Source organism: Arvicanthis niloticus, chromosome 14 (genome assembly GCF_011762505.2).
Source record: "Arvicanthis niloticus isolate mArvNil1 chromosome 14, mArvNil1.pat.X, whole genome shotgun sequence".
Lineage (NCBI taxonomy): Eukaryota > Metazoa > Chordata > Mammalia > Rodentia > Muridae > Arvicanthis > Arvicanthis niloticus.
Genome location: NC_047671.1, coordinates 12,354,891 through 12,378,623, shown reverse-complemented (window position 1 = coordinate 12,378,623; position 23,733 = coordinate 12,354,891). Strand labels below are relative to the sequence as shown.

Below are 23,733 nucleotides of genomic sequence, written 5' to 3'. Positions count from 1 at the left end.
AGCCGGGCGGTGGTGGCGCACGCCTTTAATCCCAGCACTTGGGAGGCAGAGGCAGGCGGATTTCTGAGTTCGAGGCCAGCCTGGTCTACAGAGTGAGTTCCAGGACAGCCAGGACTACACAGAGAAACCCTGTCTCGAAAAACCAAAAAAAAAAAAAAAAAAAGAAAGAAAAAAAAGAAAGAAAAAAAAAAGAAAGAAAAAGAAAATAAACAACAAAATAGTCTAAAAAAATTAAAAGATGGAAGAAGGCCTGTCCTTTTCTAAAGAGAAAGAGAGAAAGAGTAGATGGGGAGGGAGAGGAGGGACTGGAAGGAGAAGAGGGAGGGAAAACTGGGTCTGAATGTAACATTGAAAGAATTAATAAAAAATGGTGCAAACAAATTGGAATAAAAGGACTGATGTGTATTCCCTAAATGACACAGAATATATGTATATATGTCATATGGTCAATCTCTCAAAAAAATAAGAAAATACAGACTAAAACCACAACGAGATGCCATCCTACACAGAATAAAACTTTAAAATACAGATGCTAATGGTGGCTATGGGCAGTGGGAATGCTCATATATTGCTGGTGGAAATTTACACCACGTACCCATTCTGGAGAGCAGTGTTGCCTGACAGACTAAAGCTGATCGTACACCAGGTTAGTGATCATCCGTGCACAGTATGTGTAGCAGTTTTTACCAGTGTGCGGAAGAAGGGCATAAAATTGTTCATCTCAGTGATATTCACATTAGTATGGTTAGAAACAGTTGTACACCAAGAGAAGAAAGTAAAGTTGTACCTTTTGTCACTTGGCTCTGGTAGGGCAGCTAAAGAGTAGACTGTCATCAGAATCCACAGGGCACTGTCAACAAACCACTGGTGACCAACAAGATTCTCCTCAAAGGCCCATGGAGATGACAGCAGAGGAACAGTAGCAACCCCTGCAGCGGTGCCCCTGTCATGGTGCCTGCTGTGCTCTGGGGCTGCCCGGTGTGTGGGAATGCAGCAGATCTCACTCACAGACACTTTGCAACGATCGATCTGTCAGCCCCACCATGAAGATAAAGGACTTTGAGGTTGTGAGACGCGCACTGTGCCATCATTTATGTAGAAGTCAAAAACAGCCACAAGTGGCCTGTGTCTTAGAGATGCATACACATGCTGAGGATTCCGGGATGGTACACGCCGAGGTGAGGGGGAGGGGTGGGAGGGAGAGATGAACTGGGAATCCTTAGACATAGCTACTGAGTTTGTATCCTTAAATAAACCAAACAAACTGAAAGGTCTTGGGGCTGGGGAGATGGCTCAGGGCTCAAGAACACTTGTAGAGGACCCAGGTTCTGTTCCCAACACCCATATGGTTGCTTATAACCCTCTATGACTCAGTTCCATGGGTTCTAGCGCCCTCTTCTGTCTCCCCTGGGCACCAGCCACACACAAAGTGAACTTATACACATGCGTGCTAAACACTCATGCACATAAAATAAAACCAAATAAATCTTTTGTTAAACTGTGAAAGGTAGGAAGCAAACTAGACAAAATGTTAGCAACTACTATACCCCTCACATCTGGGTGGTGGGTACCTGAACACTGGTAATTATTTTCTATATTTCTGGAGGTCAAAATGTAAATTTAGAAAAAGAGAAACCATGGGAAGAGTTGAGGGAAAGGTTGGCGTTTTAATGGCAGGAGGAAGACTACTTTGTACACCCATGGTCACGGGAATGTGGCTATGGAGAATGGCAAGACAGAGAGACTGGTTAGAACAGGACTCTAAACTCTGTGTCCATTGCCCATGACTCTGGAAGAATGATTTAATTTCTAAGTCTCAGTTTCTTCATTTTCAGGACTAAGTTAATAGTGTATCCCTGTTGGACAGTAGCGAGGAGTAAGAGAAAAAGATCCACACCAAACACAGTGTCTGCTGCTAGTTACAGGCATTGTGTCCAAGACAGGGCTGAGCAAAGGGGGCCAGGATCCCAGCAACAGCCCCTATACCAAATGCTATGCTCACTGCTCTCATTCAGGACAAGCTATGGGCTAACGCAAGATGGGATGCCGAGTCTTAGGATCTTAGGAGTACACTTTGGTTCACAGAGGCAAAGACTGCAGAATAAAGCTGAAATGAGAAACCCAGTTATGAGACTCAGGAACCAGCCACACAGGAGGCAAACTGAGCTTTCCCCAAGGCTGGAGGATGTAAGGAGCTGTTAGATCCCAGCAGGGAGCTGCCCTTGACTTTGCTCTTTCAGTGGGTGGACCATTAAGGCTTCTGGTTCTTTCTTCTTGCCTTTTTTTTTTTTTTTTTTTTTTTTTTTTTTTTTTTGTAACTTTCTTGCTTCTGTGCATTCAGGGGAGCGTAGGCTGGAAAACGAAAAGGACAACTTTGAAAAGGGAGCTGAAGACAAGTTCTTGCTGGATGCCCCGGATTTGGGGCAGCTGATGAAGATCAATGTGGGTCACAACAACAAGGGGGGGTCCGCAGGTTGGTTCCTGTCCAAGGTAAGTTCGGCTGCTTATCTGCTGCTTCTGAGGCATGGGAGGGCAATGTTGGGCTCTTCGGAGGCCTGAAACTGAGCCGAACTTCCTACCCTACATTTACCTAAGTCCACTGGCCATCCATGCTGACCTCCGGGATGCCTCCAAGACTGACCTTGTTAAAACTTCTAGAATCTTACTTCTCTTGTCTGAGCCAGCCAGACAAGAGAAGTATCTATCCTTCAAGTCTCCATGTAGTCCTGGACCCTCCTAATTACTCTCTCTCTCTCTCTCTCTCTCTCTCTCTCTGTCTCTCTCTCTCTGTCTCTCTCTCTGTCTCTCTCTCTGTCTCTCTCTCTGTCTCTCTCTCTCTCTCTCTCTCTCTCTCTCTCTCTCTCTGTGTGTGTGTGTGTGTGTGTGTTTCCCCTCATCTGTGCAGAACAGAACCCTACCCAATCAGGCTGTGTACGAGGGATGGAAGTTAACCCAGTACTGCTTGGGGAGAGTACTTAGTTACAGCTGAAACTCCATAGTGACTTCAAGGCCACCCATATGTTTACTCAGGCATTCTGAGCCTATGTGGGAGGAAGTGAAGACTATAGCCCAAGGTCATTTGATGTATCCGTGGCCCGTTTTAGGAAAGATGAACAAGGCGTTGCCCCGTCTGGCAGCTTTGTCCCTTTGGCTTCATTTTAGGGGGTGTCTTATCTTCTTTGGCCTCCACATTGGGAAGTCTTTCCTTGCAATGTAATACATCTCTGCAGCCACTGAATATAGTTGGTTTCAACATGGACAAGTTCCTTCTCTGGACTCAGTCTCACCAAAAGGACTTGCTTCTCAGAAGATCTTTCCTTGTGGGCTTGTTGATAGATTGAGAATATTCCTTCCAGATAATGGCTTTTGCTTTTCAACACACACACTCACACACACACACACACACACACACACATACACACACACACACACACACACACACACACACACCACAAAAGAAGAGCACCCTACGGCATATGTTTCCATCGCAGAGTATGTCTGTCTTTCCATTCCTGTTTCATAGCTGGATCCAAAAGGCGTATTTGGAAGGTGCTTTCAGCTCTTCAGAAAACACAGCTTCACTAACCCAGCTTATAGTTGTTTTGGTGGGGGAGACTTCATCTGTAGGCACTTAGAGTTGCCTCCCTGGCAGGGGCTGATGTTTTCTGACGTGACTACCATGTCCCAGGATTTCCTGCCCTGGTTTCCACATACAGTTCCCCTTTGCACGGACTGTGCTTCTCATCAATAAGGTCAGGAGTCCAACCTTCAGCAGAGAGAAACAATTCTCTGATACGCCAGCTCTCTGATCCAGCCCCGCCCCCTTCATCCCAGCTCACTGAGCGCATCCTTATACACTTCGCTTCAGTTCTCTGAAATGACTTCCGGCAGTGGAGGATTAGTGGCTGAGATCCATGTACAGGAGGCTGCTGATCATCCCGGGATGACTTTCTGAGGGTTTCCCAGTAGCAGCTGTGTTCGGTGACGAGCTCTCCTTGAGGTGCGAGGAGCTTCAAGTGCCTTCTTAGAGCGCACTCCCTGACTGGACGGGGCGGTAGATCACCAGGAGTGCTCTCAATGACAAGCTCATCTGTTCCTCTCTTCTCCTTCTCAGATCATCATTGAAGATATAGGGAACAAAAGGAAATACGACTTCCCCCTTAACCGCTGGCTGGCGCTGGATGAAGATGATGGCAAAATCCAGAGAGACATCTTAGTGGGCGGAGCTGAGACCACAGGTAGGGCTGGGGAGAGGCAAGGCTCCCGCTGGACCATCCTTTCTTCTTGAGAGTCAGTACCTGTGTCTGAGGCTTACAACTGTGATCAGACAGGAGGCAGCTGGGTTTGAAGACAGCATCTTCGCTGCCCTAAAAAATGCTCTAGTTCTCTGTGTTGCAGCAACGCTGCTGATGCCTGAGCAGACAGGGCAGTGGCCTGGCATTCCTAGCTATGAGTAGAAGGAACTAAAGGAGAAAGCCAGAAGGAGAATTTGCAACCCTCTTACATTTTATTTAATCTTTACAACCACCTACAACACAGGCATTGCCTTGTTTCCAACTCACAGATGAGAGAGCTGAGGCATGTAGAAGTTCAGAAAGATGTCCAGGCTCACATAGCTTGTCGAAGGCAGACTTGGTCTGGATTTTGACATGCCTCCTGAAGTCCTCTTTTCACTGTAAACTCCACAGAAAACCTCCACCCCTCAGCTTGTCTGAGGCAGTCATTGGGGTTCTAGAAGACTCACATGGCTGTACACATCTGAGAACTTGCCCCTCTGCTGAAGTCCGTCTTTTTCCTGACCGGAGATACAGCCAGAGTTTTGTAGTGTAATGTGCAGATTACACCACAAATTGGCTCCAGTTTCCTCATCAGGAGACAACACTCCATCCTGCCATTTCCCAGCTCCTCTGCTCCCCCACCCCCACCCCCTGCATCTGCCCTTGAGTCACCCTTCCTAACACCCATACCGTCTTCTCTTCTGGGCATCCTCACCTATCTGCCTGCCCACTCTCTTCTCCCTGCCCTGTCTACTGTTTTCCCTGTTCTTAAGCCTTGGAACAGGCTAAAAGGATACCAACAAGCCCTTAACAGAGTTTCTGGTTCACATGTTGATTCTCTCTCTTTGTTCTTTCTGCCCTATTTAGGAGTTTACTTAGCACTTGGTGGTTTTTCTGCAGCATTCCATAAGCTTGCACTGCCACCTGCTTGATCAAAACCCAAGATGACCTACCTTACTGTGATTCCTCCCTCTTCCTCAGCCCAGGGGGATGGGGAAGATGTTAGTGCCCCTTCTCAAAAGTTATATTTTTCAGCAAAAAGAACCAAATGAACCAGATAGGGCAGAGATAAATCTCCATCAATGGGTTTGACTATTATAATTAGATTAGACATAACAGAATTAATCTGGCAGCTATTAATAATGTACACATGGTAATTAACATTAATAATAAGTACTATTTTTAGTCAGCTCAATTTCCTTCCTGTCTTTGTTTCCCATAATGAGTGCTGACAGTTTCCTGAGATAATAAAGACAGTTCACCCCCAGCCTCATATATACTTACACAATATTGTAAACCAAATGAGGTTGTGAGGGACACTGGTCTGAGTGTGTAAAACACGGGGGTAGCTATGGGTGTGTGCGGGAGAGCAGTGTTGTAGCAAAGATGGAGACCGAGGGTTGTTCCAATGAAACCCCTTTGAACCCTTTCTGCCCTTCTCTCCACAGCCATAACCTACATTGTCACTGTCTTCACTGGGGATATCCGTGGAGCTGGGACCAAATCGAAAATCTATTTGGTCATGTATGGAGCCCGAGGGAACAAGAACAGTGGAAAAATCTTCCTGGAGGGTGGCGTGTTTGACAGGGGCCGCACAGACATCTTCCACATCGACCTGGCTGTCCTCCTCAGCCCCCTGAGCCGGGTCTCCATTGGGCACGGCAACATAGGTGTCAACCGAGGCTGGTACTGTGAGAAGGTAAGGAGCCAGCCTATGGACATTCTCTGGGTCAGTGGGTTCTTCATTAACCCTGAAGATAAACTCTACCCTGTATCCTTGTGATGGCTGTTCTTAGTTGTCACCTCAGCTACATCTGGAATTAACTAAATAAGACACAAGCTGCTGGGCACAACTGTGTAAGATTTTTAGTTAACTGGATCATTTGAGGTAGGAAGACCCGCCCTAAATCTGGACCACACCTTACAGTGGCAGCCTGTGTAAAGGACAAGGAAGAAGCTCTTTACTCTTTGCTTGCTTGCTTGTCTCTTCTCTCTCTCTCTCTCTCTCTCTCTCTCTCTCTCTCTCTCTCTCTCTCTCTGGCAAATCCATTTCTTTTTCTGGCATTAGAGCCTACTTCTTTGGGATTCCAGTGTATACTGAAGAGCAGCTGCGAATATCCAGCCTTGTGAACTGAGAAACTACTGGATTTTTGGACTTTCTGTTGGTAGACAGCCATTGTTGGGCTGGCAGGAACACAGCCTGTTAGCCATTCTAATAAATCACACACACAGAGAGAGACATACACAGACACATACACACATATACATATATATACATATATATATATACACACATATATATAGGCATGTAAACACACACACATATGTGTGTGTGTATATATATATATATATCTCCAGTTATAGAGTTCATGGTAATCCCTTGGACAAGATCACATCATCCATTTTTGCCTTGTTAGTAGGGACTTATGGACGTGGAGACTGTCTCCAGACATAGCATCAGTTACCATCGGTGCTTCCCTGCCAATTACAGATGACATGACTCCTGGTGGTATTTCCTCTTATCTTATGAATCAACAAAAATTTTAAATATATGCATGGGTCCTGTAGATTGCCTTGAGTCCAGCCTAGCCTGACAGTGAACTCCAGTCCAGTCTGGGTTAGACAAAGACGGAGGAAGAGGAAAGAAAGAAAAGTGTAATAAGTTTATCAGTCTTTCCTTATGCTTAATGCTTTTTGTATTGTTGGAGGAAGTCTGTTTATCTTAAAGCTATGAAAATACAGGGTCAGAGGCTGGAGAAATGACTCAGCAGTTAGGAGATGCTCTTCCAGAGAGCCCGAGTTTGACTCCCAGCACCCACATGCTATGTCAGAATGGTCTGTAACTCCAATTTCAGGGGATCTGCCACCCCTGATCTTCAGAGTCCTCACAAACAAACATGAAGAGTACCACTCAGACACACAAAATAAACAAACAAGCAAATAAATAAATGAATAAATAAATAAATAAATAAATAAATTGTTTAAAGCTATGAAACTATGTTTCTATATCCCTTCTAAAACTGCTAAAGTTTTGGTTTTCCTATCCACATTTTAAATCCACTAGAAATTATTTTTGCGAGGTAGATTTTTTCCATATATATTAAAATATTTTAGCAATATTTATTAAAGGATTTAAAAACTACAGTACAGTTATGGGACTAGAAAGATGGCTCAGCAGTTAAGAACAGTTAAGAACACTCATTGTGAAGTGGACCTGGGTTTAGTTTCCGGTACCCACATAGTGGCTTGTAGCTGGCTTTACCCAGTTCCAGGCTCTCTGATGCCCTCATCTGGCTTCCACATACACATGGTATACATAAACACGTTAGGGCAAAACACTAACATGTAAATAAGTATATCTTAAAAGTCACCCCCCCCCCAAATTTTTTTATTTCCCACTAATTTATTTATTTATTCACTTTTACATCCTGATCACAACTCCCATCTCTCCTCTACTCCCAGTCACACACTCACAAACCCTTCCCCCATTCTTCCTTCTTGCTCTCCTCAGAGAAGGGAAGTCCCCCATGGGTACCAACCCAACCTTGCCTACCAAGTTGCAGCAGGACTAAGTCCTAATTCTCTTCCACTGAGGCCAGACAAAGTAGCCCAGCTAGGGGAAGGGGATCCAGTGGGAGGCAACAGAGTCAGACACAGCTTCTGCTCCAATTGTTAGGGGACCCACATGAAAACCAAGCTGCCCATCTACTACAAATGTGTAGGGGGCCTAGGTACAACCCCTGGATGCTCTTTGGTTGGTGGTTCAGTATCTGTGATCTCCCATGGACCCTGTAGGTCTTCTTGTGCTGTCCTTGACCTCTCTAGGTCCCTTAATCCTATCTCTCATTCTTCCACAAGAATCCCTGAGCTCCTCCTAGCATTTGGCTGTGGGTCTGTTTCCATCATCTGCTGGATGAAGCCTCTCAGGAGACAGTTATGCTAGATTCCTGTTTACAAGAACAGCAGAATATCATTATTCATAGTGTCAGGGTTGGTTCTCTCCCATGGGATGGGTCTCAAGTTGGGGCAGTCATTGGTTGGCCATTCCCTCAATCTCTGCTCTATCTTTATCCCTGTACATCTTATAGGCAGGACAAATTTGGGGTTGAAGGTTTTATGGGAGGGTTTGTGTCCCCCTCCCTCCCCTGGAAGTCCTTCCTGGCTACAGAATATACCCACTTCAATCTCCATATCACCAGCTGCTAGGAGTCTCAGCTAGGGTCACTACCATAAACTCCTGGGAGCCACCCCATCCTAGGTCTCCTGTTTGTCTCAGATGTCCTCCCTCTAATTTTCACTCTCTCTCCCAGCCCTCTCCTGCCCCCCTCCCCATACCTGATCCCCATCCTCATTCCCTTTGCTCACTCAGTTCTCTTCCTCCATCCACCTCCAAGGTCTACTGCATTTCCTCTACTGTGTAGGATTCAAGCATCCTCCCTTGGGCCCTCCTTGTTACCTAGCTTCTTTGGGTCTGTGGATTGTAGCACAGTTATCCTGTACTCTATGGTTAATATCTACTTATAGGTGAGTACATGCCATACATATCTTTCTGGGTTTGGGTTCCCTCACTCAGGATAATATTTTCTAATTCCATCTATTTGCCTGCAACTTTCATGATCTCTTTGTTTTACCCACGGATTGGGTAGGATTAACAGTAAAAATGGCCATCTTACCAAAAACAATCTATAGATTCCATGCAATTGACATCAAAATTCCAACAGAATTCTTTACAGACCTGGAAAGAACAATTGTCAACTTCATATGGCAAAACAAAAAACAACAAAACAAAACAAAACAAACAAAAACAGGATAGCTAAAACAATCCGGCACAATACAAAACAAACAAAAACAGTATAGTTAGAACAATCCACACAATAAAAGAACTGGAGGCATCACAATCCCTGATTTCAAGCTGTACTACAGAGAAGTAGTAATAAAACCTGCATTATATTGGCATAAAAACAGACAGGTTTAATCAATGGGATAGAGAAGACCCAGAAATAACCCACATATCTACAGACACTTGATATTTGACAAAGAAGCCAAAACTATACAATGGAAAAAAAAGAAAGCATCTTAAACAAATGGCGCTGGTCTTACTGGATGTCTGCATGTTAAGGGATGTAAATAGATCCATATTCATCACCCTGCACAAAACTCAAGTCCAAGTGGATCAAAGACCTCAACATAAAACCAGACACACTAAATATCATAGACAAGAAAGTGGGGAAGTGATGTGAGCACATTGGTACAGGAGACAACTTTCTGAATAAAACACCAATAGCTCAGGCACTAAGATCAGCAATTAATAAGTGGAACCTTATGAAACAAAAAAAGCTTGTGTAAGGCAAAGGACTATCAATAGGACAAAATAGCCAGCCTATAGAATAAAAAAGACGTCACCAGCCCTACATCTGACAGAGGGTTAATATCCAAAATATGTAAAGAACTCGAGAAAATAGACAGCATCAAAGCAAATCACCCAATTTAAAAATGTGATACAGAGCTAAACAGAGAATTCTCAACAGAGGAATCTTTAGTGCCTGAGAAACACTTAAAGAAATGTTCAACATCCGTAGTCATCAAGGAAATGCAAATCAAAACCACTCTGAGATTGCATCTTACACCGGTCAGAATGGCTAAGATCAAAACCTCAAGTGATAGCACATGCTGGTGAGGATGTGAGCACGGGAAATGCTCCTCCATTGCCGGTGGGAGTGCAAACTTGTACAACCACTTTGGAAATCAATTTGGCTGCTTCTCAGAAAATTGGGAATAGTTTTACCTCCAGCCCCAGCTATACCATTCCTGGGCATATACCCAAAAGATGCTCCATGTACCACGAGGACAACTGTGCTCATAGCAGCTTTATTTGTAATAGTCAGAAACTGCAAACAACCTAGATGCCCCTCAACCAAAGAATGTTTAAAGAAAGTGTTGGACAGTTGCACAATGGTGTTCTCTCTCTCTCTCTCTCTCTCTCTCTCTCTCTCTCTCTCTCTCTCTCTCCTTTTCCTCTCCCTCCCTGCCTTTCTGCATATCTTTTATGTTTTGAGACAGAGTCTCATTGTTTCCTGGGTTGGCTTTGAACTCACTCTGCAGCCCAGGTAGACTCCCTAATAACTAGGACCACAGACAAGAACCATCAAGATTTACTTGATAATTCTTGTCATTAAGGAAGCTTGGGAAGCAATGATTAACTTTCAGTGGGAAATCAGGATTTCTTTTCCATTGAAAGTAAAATCAGTGCTTTCCAAAACAGACAACAAACAAACAAACAGACAGACAAGACAGACAAACCCCAACTCCTCTCTGCTTTCTCCTCTGTTCCACGAATTGATTTAATAAATTTATTCACCAATACTCCATTCATTTGCCTTCACTTTATACATTTGTACTATTTTTGCTGGAACAAATTAAATCCAGCCTCCTCCTTTATTAAAGGGCAGATTGATGTCTGCCGTCATTTATTATCCCATAAGAATTTTAGGCTCTCCCCAGATTGATAAAATGCTAACTGGATCTGCAGCAGTGATTCCCATCATCCCTAGCACTGCAACCCTTTAACACAGTTCTTCATGTTCTGCTGACACTCAACCATAACATTATCTGTTCTCTAATTTATAACTGTCATTTCCCCACTGTTACAAATCATAGTGTGAGTAACTGATCTACAAGATATCTGATATGTAAACCCCAAAGGATGACCCCACAGGTTGAGAACCACTGACCTACAGAGTCCCTTGAAAAAACTAATTTTTAAAAAAATATACGAACTTACCTTATCTATGAGAATGGTGTACTTCTTGAAATTCAGGTCTTTAAAACTGTTTTTTCAATGTAGTTTTATATTTCTTCTTCAACATAATGTATGTCTTTGTCAGGTGCAATCATATAGATCTTACAATTTGTATTGTCACAAGCACTCTTACAAATAATCGTTTCTGTTTGTTACTGATTACGTACTTTCTGTGCACTGAGTTTACATAGAACCATCTTTTGAGCTGTGGGTTAATTTTAATAATTTTTCTATATATTCTTTGAAGGTTTTCTCTGCCGGCAAGTCCTCCCATAGCTTGGTTGGTTTTCAGGCTCCTTACCACAGAGAGGCTTTACCATTTCTTTTAAAACTATGAGTACATAGCCTACAATCTACAGTAGCATGCTGAACAGAAAACGGAATAGCGTATATCTGTCTTTTGTTTCTAATTGTGTATGTGCACACACATGTATGCGTGCAGATGTGTGTCTGTGAGTCTGAGTGTACATGTTTGTGCGTGTCTGTGTGTGTGTGCATAAAGCCTAGGGTATCATGCATGCTAAGTTCCAGCTCTGAACTGCATCTCCGGCCTTCGCTTACTATTTAAAAGCAACTACATCTAGCATTTTATTTAGCTAATTATGTTTGAGGAGGTTGGTATATGTTATTAAACTTATTAAATGCATTATTTTCTATTTCTTCCATGTTAAGAGTTGTTTTCTGAGCTAGTGTTGAATTCTGTTTATGGCTATTTTCTGTTCGTAGTGAGTTAGTCCTACGATCTTTCTCCTTTCTTAAGTTGATACACTGCACTGGATGACTTAGCCAACGCTGTGTTGCATTTTTAGGCTAAAATTAGTGATGGCAGCTACCATGAAAGACTTCTCCTTCAAATAATAGTTTTTAAAAAATTATTTAATTTTCTATCTGCAAAAGATTCTTGAAAGAGGTATTTGTTTTTATTAAGATTTAATGAGGAAGTAAGATGAAAAGTACAGTTCCTTGGAGGTCCTAGCACAGACAGACACCTGTGCCCTTGGGGCTGGGGAGGCTGCTGAGTGGGCCCCACCCGCGGACCTCACACAGGAGCCGCATGCGCTCTGCCCTTCCAGGTGGTGATACTGTGCCCCTTCACCGGCATCCAGCAGACTTTCCCCTGTAGCAATTGGCTGGATGAGAAGAAGGCAGATGGGTTGATTGAGCGTCAGCTCTATGAGATGGTGTCTCTGAGGAAGAAGCGTCTGAAAAGTAAGTTTGAGGGACCCAGAATCCGGACCCTTGCCCCACCCCACCCCCCCAACCCCCACCCCCCGCCCCGGACCCCAGACAGCAGCTCGGTTCTGCAAAGTTATAGGCCATGCACTATTGCAGAGATGATGCCAGTGTCCCCAAACTGAAGGAGCTGCTGTGACGGACATGGGGTTAAACTGAGTGATTCACTCCATGAGTCCCAATGCAGTAGCAGTAGGATGGTGGAGGCAGCTCTTGTTTACCGCTAAAACGCAGTACGTCATTAGCCGTTAAATAAGACACTAACAGGCCTTACTTTAAATAGGGGATCCTTAGCGTTATATAGTCTGCACTTGTTTAAATGGTTTCTAAGAGCAGACACAATCGTGTATAAAATCCAATCCTGATCTTTTCATTCCCCTCCCCCCCCCCCCGCGCCTCCTTCCCCCGCTGATACTTGGAGCTTATGATGCACCTTGGCTTGTTTTGTAGAATTTCCTTGGTCCCTTTGGGTCTGGACAACTGATCTGAAGAAAGCCGGCACCAACTCACCCATCTTCATCCAGATTTATGGGAAGAAGGGGCGGACAGATGAGATTCTTCTGAATCCCAACAACAAACGGTTCAAACCAGGCATCATCGAGAAGTTCAGGGTAGAAAGGAAATGCTATGGATGGGAGGGGATGGGGAAAGAGACGGGGAGCACAGGGTACCCCAGTTCTCCCTGTCAGACTTTCGACCAAGTTTAAAGGCCAAAGGCACATTGGAGATGCGGGCTTCCACAGCAATGGCAGACGTGACGACTTATAGGCAGTTTATTGAAAAAGATTTAGTTCATATTTGATCTTCCACCTGAAATGGTCTAGGATGGAGTTTAGGGGGCAGAGCCAGCCATGAATGCTGGGAGCATTCAAGAGTGAGGTGAACAGGGGAATTGTGTGGACTCAGAGGCCCAGAGCACAGTTATATTGTTCAACCTGGTTGCATTCGAGTGTAAGGACCAAATTTAAGGGAAAAATATGAATTTTGGAGCGTTTGAAAGAATATCCAACTTTGAGCTTTGCAGTATGTACGCAGAGTGAGTCTCTGCCCTCAGAGGCGCCACTCTACCTTTGAGGGGAAGAACCTGTAATTTGCTACTGTCCCTTCCGAGCACCCCGCTGATAGCTCTATTCCACCACCAAGCTGGATGCTCTTTATGTATTTGTCTTCTCTGCCAGACTCGAGCCCCTGGGGAAAGGGCAGGGCTGCTGTACTGATCTTCTTGTCTGTCTCGGTGCCCAGCAGACTCCCGGCGCTGCAGCCCTGTGCTAATTTGCAGGGCTGCCATATAGATTTTGCTCCTGAAGATCTCTTGGCTGAATCCCACTGCGGGTCAGTTATTTTTGTTCAGTTTCACCAGCCCAGACTGAACGTTCCTTTCACATAGCCGTCTCGGTCCCATGAGCCACTGGTTACCAGGGACGTGGGAGAATGGAATGTTTGAGTGTGGCTAGGAACAAACCCATCCTTACCGGGAAAGGCAGCCCAAAGGAGCACCCACCTGCCTGTGGTCAGCTGTGGGGACAGATGTATTCCTGTGACTGTATCCACACCGACCTTTTTATTCATTTCTCCTTGTAGATGGAGCTCCCAGATCTTGGCAGGTTCTATAAGATCCGGGCATGGCATGATAGGCAGAACCCTGGCTCTGGGTGGCATTTAGAAAAGGTAAGGTGTGCCTTGAAGGGTGGGGAGGAGCCAGGCCTATCATCTTTTATGGTCATATCATTTACATTTGACTCTGTAAGAATGGAGGTGGGAAGGGTGGACAGGAGCCATATATTTTGATAGGGACAGATAGGGAGAGTCCTTTCAAAGTAGACAGAGAGAATGCTCAGGTGTCCATGGGGTTTGCATCTTGTCTTGTCTCCCAGATGCTAGGTGAATATTGGCTTCTAGGAGACCAGGGGAAGAAAGAGCAATGTGATCACCTGCCTTCTGCAAGAGCCAGGAGATCTCATCTTTAAGATGAGACAGCAGGCCTGGCATGGGGCTGCACACCTTTGATCCCAGCACTAGGAGGCAGAGGCAGTCTGATCTCTGAGGTTGAGGCTAGCCTGATCTACAAAATGAGTTCCAGGACTAAGCAGAGAAACCCTGTCTTGAAAAAACAAAGTAAGGTAAAATAAAAATAAAAAAGAGAACACACACAAATACACACATACACACATATATGCACACATACACAAACAGGCACACATGCACACACATGTACACAGACACACACACACATGTGCCCCCCCCACAGACACACACATGTGCACATAGACACAGACACATGCACACATGCACCCCCATACAGACACACACACACACACACACACACACAGATGAGGACGACAGAATGAGGAGCACAGGACTTGAGTGAGATATCTGATGGTCCCACCTGCTTACCTCAAGACCACCCTATCGTAGATGACCCTGATGAATACTCTGAATAAGGACAAATATAACTTCAATTGCAATCGCTGGCTGGATGCCAATGAAGATGACAATGAGATCGTGAGGGAGATGACCGCGGAAGGCCCAACGGTGCGGAGGATCATGGGAAGTAAGTACTGAGCTGTCTGCTGCCTTGGGGGAGGCAGTGGGACTTTATTTGCTGAGCAAGTGAGGGCCTGGCAGTTTCATCCACTGTGCATCATCCTCCCTCTCTGAATGCTGCAGCGGACTAGTTAAGTTTCAGCCTTAAGACTGGCTGGAAGAATCCATTCCAGGGTATGGTGCTAGAACTCTAGCACCACGATGAGCATGTAGTGATGAGCATAGTGTGGAGGGAAAGGAAACAGACAGGTCTTCAAGCTGGCCACACGAGGACGTGAGGAGTCTGCATTAAGCAACAGTTACCTAGAACCTCCTCGAGATTAGAGGAAATAACTTCTTTACTTTTCACTTGGTGAGTTTTCTCCACACAGTAAAGCTGGATCTGGGTTTTAATTTTTTATGACACACTAAGCTGGTACCCAGTGAATTCTTTGAGACCAGTAGAAGGATTAAGTTTTTAACCTGGAGTCCAGCATTCACTTTCAAAGGACCAAAGGGAGGCCATTTTGCCTCTAGGTTATAGCAGCAGCATGGTGGCAACTACAAAGAATGTGCTCTGTCCTGTTCTCTGGGAAACGCTACATTCTAAGTTCTCACTATGTCGGAAATGAACTTGACAGCCATTGCTGCACTACAGCAGACATTACCAATCGATCAGAATTGATAGGAAGGAAAATCAACCCAGTTGTTCCTTGTGGCTGTTCTTAATTTTTCAACAGGAATATTTCAAAAGTGATATTGAAAAAATCATTAAAAAATGAAACGTACACAGAAAATTAAAACCAGGTGTGCTTCCTGGAGCCCTCCTAAATATTTCAATACCTCAACTCACAAGTGATCATATGACACTTTTGAACACTCTGTAGTTAGCTGCACACTTTGGATATGCTTGTTGAAATAACTTGATTAGAGTTAGATACTCAGATAGATATTACATATATATTCCAGATAGCAAATATCCAAAAATGAAATCATTCCATCTATTAGAATGAGAAGACAATACTTACAATTAGTACTGTGTTTCTTCCAATGTTTGGCTCTTCTTCATTTTAATTTGTATATAACTACAGAATGCTTATCTTGAAAAGACCTAGCAATAGCCCAAAGTAGAACTGAGGAAGCTTCTGCGATGGTTAGACGGTTGGCTATAGACAGTCAGACTCAGAGCAGGTCTTGTGCTTATTGGTTCAATGATGGTCTATCCTGAGACACCACCCCTAGTTTTGCATATTCAATATTTGCATAGAAAACAAAGCTATTGTTTCTCTTTACATAAGATGACATCAGCTCCATCCAATGGAGATTTTATGTAGTGTGTAGTTCATGAAGGCAGAAAGACATCTGTTTTAACCCATCTCTGTGTCTATGCTAGCACTGTGCCTGCAGGTCTCAGGCAGACCTTATAACCAGTTCTTACTATTTCAGCGCCCTGGTCTCGTCTTCTGAAGTTACCCAGCACTTTTATCCTTGAGCACTTGGAGGGAGGGGCTGCTTTCCACTACTTCTCAACTCAGTGCTCTGACCTGCTTCCTCAGGGTGCCGTATCACATAGAGGTCTATTGAGCCACACATTGCTGGACTCCACGAAAGCATTTCCAATCCAGTGGGTCTGCAGTAGGACCCCAGAACACACTTATCAGTGTGGGAATATCAGCACTTTCCCCCAAGGAAGCACACTGAGACTCACCATTACTAAGGATGTTTCACTTTTCTGCTGTTTGGTGGCTTCCAGAATTTTCCTGCTCTTTCTCCTCCATCAAGTATTTTGGTGAAAACTTTTGACTTGGTTAGCTCTTTGAAGCCAATTGTAGATTGTCATCTTAGTGAGGTTACCCCAAAGGAAATGCCCAGCATGTGGCATTCTTTGCCTTAACTGAAGCATGACTTTCTCTCAAGAATCTTCTTTTCTGTCCTCATAAACCGTGGGGGCACAGGGCGGGGCACAGTCTCCTGACTCACTCTTGCATTTTCAGATCCTTGCTATAGGTTCTTGGGTTCCACATCCCTCACTGAAAGTGCTGACACCAACTTTCGGTGCTCCAGGATCCCGGGAGAGTCCATTGACTTACCGGGGCAGCTGTAGGAAAAGGCTGTACTATGTGGACTAGGTAGGTTACACAACAGGAAGTTGTTTTCAAGTAGTTCTGGAAGCTACCGTCCATGATCAAGATGTTTGCAAGGTTTTTCTCCCTGCATCTTTCTCATCCCCTTAGAAGCAGTTGTACGTTTATTCTCGGATGGTCCTCTGGGACCCTGCTCATCTGTGTTCTAGATTCTCCCCCTTACAAGAATGCCAGAGTAATGGATCAGGTCCATTTTACCATATAGTCTCATTTTACCTTATCTCTTAAAGATGCTGTGTCCAAATGGTCTTAGTGATCTTGGGGGTTAGAATCTCAGCAAGTGAGTTAGAGATAAAGATTTCAATGGAGTCCGTAATAGGCTCTTAGAGCATGGTCAAGGGTCAATTTATATCAAATTTCCCACTGAAATGCAGGTTCTTAGGCAAAACCCAGATATGCTGATTGGACTCCCAGGCCTGTGCCTGATGTGCCAGTTACTTAGGAAAGAGGGACCTATTGGGATATAATTGTGACCAATTGGCCTGTGGGCATGTCTTTTGGAATTTGTCTTAATTGATATAGGAACACCCACTGGCTGGGCCCTAAACTGTTCAAGAGTAGGTAGCAAGCAACAAGGACACACCTACCTTCTCATCGCTCTTGATTCTGGTTGTGAACATGACTAGCCTTGAATTCCTGCCTTGACTTCCCTGAAATAGAGGGTTGTAACCTGGAATTTTAAGCCAAATAAACCCTTTCTTCCCAAAGTTAGTTTTAATTAGGGAATTTGTCATAGCAACAGGGCCCAGGTAACATGAATATCAGCCCCCATCTTCCAGCCTCCTCATGCTACAGCTCACTTTGCCCCATCCTTGAATCCCCTAGCGCCTTCATCTCCATATTCCTTCTGGTGTGCCAGGGTATTTCTGTTCTCAGTGTGAGGGGCTGGGTTTGAGACGCAAACCCACATATGATTTTACATGCAAAGAAATACTGCTCTAAAATCAGACTGAGGCTGAACAGACTAGAGGACAGATGAAAACATTCAAGAAATCACTTGAAGGTGGAACCGGATGGGGTTTGGTGGTAACTGCTGTGGAAACCCAGCTATCGTAAGCTTCCTACCCAGGCAGCTACTGTTACAAGTTGCAAAGTCCATCCAGCAAGGGCTCTGACACTAGAAGCCACGGGAAGGAGAACATTTCCAGACTCCATATCAGCTGTGTGTAGAATACAGGCTTTTTGTGGCTGCAATTTGACTATTCTGTTATTCAGGGATTTCTTTTTAAAAATGTACTTATTTATTCATTCACTTGACATTCCAAATTGTGCCCTCCCCACTCCCACCCTCACAAATGCCTCTTCTCATTACTTCCTTCTCTTCTCCTCAGAGAAGGGGAAGCCCACCCTGGGTACCGCCCCACCTTGGGACTTCCAACCTAAGTAGGCCTAAGCACACTCTCTTCTACTGAGGACCAACTAGGTAGTCTAGTTAGGGGAAAGGGATCCAATGGCAGGCAACTAAGTCAGAGAGAGCCTCCATTCCAATTGTTAGGGGACCCACATAAACACCAAGCTGCCCGTCTGCTACAAATGTGTAGGGGGCCAAGGTCTAGTCCCTGCTGGTTGGTTGGTGGTTCAGTCTCTGAGCCCCCATGGGCCCAGCCTAGTTGACTCCATAGATCTGTGGTGTTCTTAATCCCTCTGGCTTGATCAATTCTATCCTTCACCCTTCCACAGGACTCCCTGAGCTCCATCTGATGTTTGGCTGTGGGTTTCTGCATGTTTTCATACGCTTCTGAATGAAGCCTCTCAGGAGACTGCTATGCTAGTCCTGTCTACAAGCATGGCAGAGTATCAGTAATGTCAGGGACAGGGTACCTTACATGGGATATGTTTCAAGTTGGACCAGTTCCCTCAATCTCTGTTCCATCTTTATCCCTGCACATTTTGTAGGCAGGAAAAATTCTGGTTGAAGGTTTTGTAGGTGGGTTGATGGCCCCTTCCCTCCACTGGAAGTTCTATCTGGCTACAGGAGGTGGCCAGTTTAGTCTCCATTTCCCTTGTTGGCAGGAGTCTAAGCAAGGGTCATCCCATAGGCTCCCTAGAACCTCTCCCATCCCAGGTCTCCAGCTACATCCCAGAGAACCATTTCAAGGAGAAAAATCTAAGTGGCCAATATAGGTAGAATGTCTGTCTGTCCTGGCTATAAAAAAATCTTTGATGCCTTCTTTCAGTCTTTGGAGGTTTTTTGGAGCCTCTACGAACTCAAATTCCTTGGACTCACTCTTTCTGGCTCATGAAAATTTTCTCTTGTGTTTAGAACACGCTTCTGTCTTCTCTCAGATCTCCATGGTAGTCTGCATTGTTCCTTGTACCACTAAACAGAGCCAAAGGCAAAGTCACAGTCCTCTGGTAGGTAACAGGTCACACGCATGGTGTCCCAGAGAGCCTTGCAGTCCTGTCCTATGAGTAAATGCCAATTTAAAATGAATCCTTAGCCTGAAGTTGCGTGTTCCCAGTTTGCTTACAAAATCACGGTCAGCCAAATAAGTAATTAATGCTGTGTCTGGTTGTTCGGAGGCTTTTTGGAGTGGTTGCACTGATTAGAGATGCGGACAAAGCATGTACCAACCCACAATTTATTTCCACCTTGCCTTTCCCTGAGGAGGTCCATTCAGTGGGAAAATAAATGAGATCCACTTTCTCCACTGTGATTATACACTACTGACGAGTGGGCAGGAGTCCATTGGATATGAGTGTTGAATATTGTTGCTGCTCGTTAATCAGATTGAGCCATAATTTTTAAATTAAAGCCCAAGGGGCTCTGGTACTTGCCCATCTGTTTAAAGTCTCTCACTGCTGATGACTAACAATGTAATTATTTTCAATTGTCCACAGATGTCTTGCCCGGCAGTTTGGGACCTCAGTGGCTGGTGGGTTCAGAGGGATCCTTAGAGAGTAAGGACTTGTCATGACCTTCAGTGTGACAGTCCTTAAAACCCCGGTATAAAGGGGATAGGATCCTCGGGACAGGGATTTCTGTTATCATTTTTGCTTTTGGGAACTTCTTGCAAGACAAATAAGAAAGCAAGACCTATCAGACTGGACCAAGGCTGGGGTTTGCTACTTCGGTTTTTCCCTGGTTCCTCGTGTTGGCACACAGCAGTCAATGCTACCCATTCCTTGTCTTATCACCGAGAGCTCAGACTGCTTTCTGTCGTGTGACAAAAAGCCTGGGTAAACAAGACATGGGAGGAAGTGTTTCTTTTGGCTCCCAGGTTCAGACGGTTCAGTCCATGGGTGTTCCTAGGTGTGTGGGAAGAAGAGCATCATGGCAGGGAGCTCTGGTAAACCAAAGCTGCTTACTTCATGGCAGCTAGGAAACAGGAAGAGCAGTAGAGATGGAGAAGAAAGGGCCAGGTACACAATATACCCTTCAAGGCATGCCTCCTAAGACCTACTCCCTCCAGTAGGCCCCACCTCGCAGGAACAGCCTAAGGTAGGAATCCATGAATGGATTAATTATGAGGTCAGAGTCCTGTGATCCTGTCCCTCCCAAAATCCCACCTCTGAATGGCGCTGGGGACTGAGCTTTCAACACATGAAATCTGCAGGGGACACATACGATCTAAATTATAGTACAACATGCGCAACACTACTTATGTAAAGGCCTGTAGCACTTCAATGTTGAAAGTTCCCTGGGGAAGGCAGGGATGGCTTAACTTTGAGTAACATGTTTTTGTGGGGAGGTGATGTTGTAGGTCAGGAAATGTTTTCCTGAACTTTGACTCGGGCCCTGAGTGTCTGCCTGCGCCTGCTTCGTCTGCTAACAAATGTTTTGGCACAGACGCCAGATCTTCACGTACCCACATGATTCATGGTCAGATTGATTTTTCAGATGTCTCTATATGGAGATGAGTACATTATTAAAATAGATTTTGTGCACTAAACTTCCCAGTGACTTGTCTCATTTCTGATATATTTCATCTTTGCTGTAGATGAAGTTTCAGTGAATAACGTCTCTCTCTTAAAAAAAAAAGAAACAACAGCTTTATTGATATAAATTCATAAAAAAATTCATGTGTCATTCACTTCACCCACGAAAAGTTCACAAGCCAATGTCTTTTGATCCATATCTGACAGATCTATATATCCATACCACCATCAAATTCCAGAACAGTTCATACCCTAAAAAACCCACAACCTGGTTTCTAGCTCATCAGCCTTGTCTCTTCCAGATATTTCACATAATAGAGTCACACAGTGTGTAATCTAGTGTGTGTGCAGGCGTGCACATACTTCATGTATGGCAGTTAAAGGATAATCTTGAGAGTTGACTCTATTCTGCTTCTTTGTCTGAACCAGGGACTTAACTCAAGTCACCAGCACTGTGTACAAGCCTCTCTACCTGCCGAGCCATCTTTCTAGCCCATAATTTCTTTTTAATTGATGGGTGATGATCCATTGTATGGATGTTACAGGCTCAACTGTTGAGCACTTAGGTTGTTTCTGCTTCTTGGTTACCACGAGCACCGCTACTCTGATATTCATGCGCATGTGTTCATATACACATGCTTTCAGGTCTGAGTCAGACAGTAACTTTCCCCATAACGTTGCAAGCAACCACTGAGCTATTTTCCAAAAGATGAACACATTTTCACCAATATCATGTCAGTTCTCTATTTGTCTGCATCTTGTGACACTTGCTGTTTTTCTCCTTGAAGTTTATTTTGCAACATTATGTGAATGTGCAGAAGCACTTACCAAGTTCTACAAAGAACTTAGCTGCAATTCTAACAGAGATTGCATCAAAGTAGTTCTTTCTGGAGACTAATGGTGTATTAGCAATGTTAGGTCACACATGGATATGTGTGACCTAATAAATGGGCATTTCCATATCCATTTATTGAATCTTTAATCTCAATAATATTTTGTAATTTTCAAAGTATAAAATTCTCACGTTTGGTTAAGTTCATTCACAAATATTTTATTCTTTTAAAAACATTAATTTCCACTTTCACTTTTATGTGCACACATGTACACATGCACATCATATGTCTGAGTACCTGCAGAAGCCAGAAAAAGGCATCACGGACAATTATGAGCTACGTGATGTGGGTGCTGGGAACCAAGTTTGTATCCTCTGAAGAGTACAAAGCACCTTAGCCTTAGTGTTGAGTCATCTCTCCAGGTCGTTTTACTCTTTCTGCTGTTGTCAATAAAAAAATCTCTCCTCTTCTCCCCTCCTCCTCTCCCCTCCCCGCCTCTCCTCTCCTCCCATCCCCTCTTCCCCTACCCTACTCCTGTACCCTCCTCCCCTCTCCTCTCCTCCCCTCTCCTCCCCTCCCCTTCCCTCCCCTCTCCTCTCCTCCCCTCTCCTCCCCTCCCCTTCCCTCCCCTCTCCCCTCCCTTCTCCCTTTCTCTCTTCTTTTGATACACATTTTTGAGATCAGGACTCATGCATTGCACACATTGGGACTCATGTACTGCACACATTGGGACTCATGCATTGCACACATTGGGACTCCTGCATTGCACACATTGGGACTCATGTATTGCACACATTGGCCTTAAGCTCACTAGCTGACAATGACCTCTATTTTCTGATTCTCCTGCCTCCACTTCCCAAGTATGAGGATTACAGGCGTGTGCACCACACTCATTTTATGCAGCGCCGCCAGTGCTGCAGATTGGACCCTGGGTACTGTGCATGTTAGGCAAGCACTCTTCTAAAGGAACTACATCCTCAGCCCAGAAATGATTTCTTAATTTCATTTTCAAGTCTTTTATTATGAAAGAATAGAAATACAGTAGATTTTTCAGATGTTGATTTTATATTCTACAACTTTGCTGAACTTATTAACTGTAACTTTTCTAGCAGGTCCTTTACTCTCTAAAAACACAATCCTGGCATCCGTGAGCAGATACAACTTTCCCTCCAATCTGGATTCCAGTCTAACTTCACTCACTTATTGCCTTGCTCAAAACCTTCTAGAACCATGTTGGCCCTTTAAGCACAGGTGTTTCACAGATGACCTTAATGAACTGAATTTTCCTTTTGCTCTTTTTTTAAAAATGGATTTTTGTTAATCATGAAAGAGTGTGTCAAATTCTTCTTTGTGTATCTATTGAGATGACCATGTGGTTTTTGGTTTTTATTCTACTAGTATTCCATATTACATTAGTTGGTTTTTAGAAGTTAAACCAAATTGTATTCCTAGGATAAATTCTATCTTGTCACAGTGTCTCATTTTTTGTGTTTGTGTGTGTGTGTGAACTCCAATTAGGCATTTTATTTTATTTAGCTTTTCACTGTATCAAACATTTTTATTGGAGTTACACATTTGGTTTTTATTGAAAATAATTTTATACAATATATTCTGATCATGGTTTCCCCTCTCTTAACTCCTCCCAAGTCCTCCCCACCTCCCCCATCCAACTCTTTCTTCTTTTCTCTCTTTAGAAAATAAACAAGCATACAAAACAAACAAACTGGAATTTAAAACACAAGAAACACACATACACACACGAGACAGACAGACAGAGAGAGAGAGAGAGAGAGAGAGAGAGAGAGAGAGAGGACCAAAACTCATAAAACGTAAATTTGCAAACTAATATATAAAGCAAAAGACTAGTAAGGTTAAAAGAAAAAAAAAAAAAAAAAAAAAGCACCAATGGGACAACAACAAAACATCTCCGAAATCACCACAGAGTTGTTTTGTGGCTTTCTATTGCTGGGTGTGGGGCCCACCTGTAAGTGCAGCTTATATATCCAGTCAGACTCCACTGGAGAAAACAGAGTTTTTCCTTCGAA

The 23,733-nt window shown here is 44.1% G+C and overlaps 1 protein-coding gene across 3 annotated transcripts in view; it reads left to right on the top strand.

Annotated features, from left to right (window-relative positions):
- Positions 1 to 23,733, top strand: part of Loxhd1 (lipoxygenase homology PLAT domains 1) — a 152,335-nt gene that overhangs the window by 39,468 nt on the left and 89,134 nt on the right. For all 3 annotated transcript variants that reach the window (XM_034518241.2, XM_034518240.2, XM_076912406.1), the window contains exons 6-12: positions 2,342 to 2,490; positions 4,115 to 4,238; positions 5,726 to 5,976; positions 12,150 to 12,285; positions 12,760 to 12,920; positions 13,891 to 13,977; positions 14,725 to 14,860. In XM_034518241.2, coding sequence (XP_034374132.1) covers positions 2,342 to 2,490; positions 4,115 to 4,238; positions 5,726 to 5,976; positions 12,150 to 12,285; positions 12,760 to 12,920; positions 13,891 to 13,977; positions 14,725 to 14,860 — 1,044 coding nt within the window. The remainder of the gene's footprint in view (positions 1 to 2,341; positions 2,491 to 4,114; positions 4,239 to 5,725; positions 5,977 to 12,149; positions 12,286 to 12,759; positions 12,921 to 13,890; positions 13,978 to 14,724; positions 14,861 to 23,733) is intronic.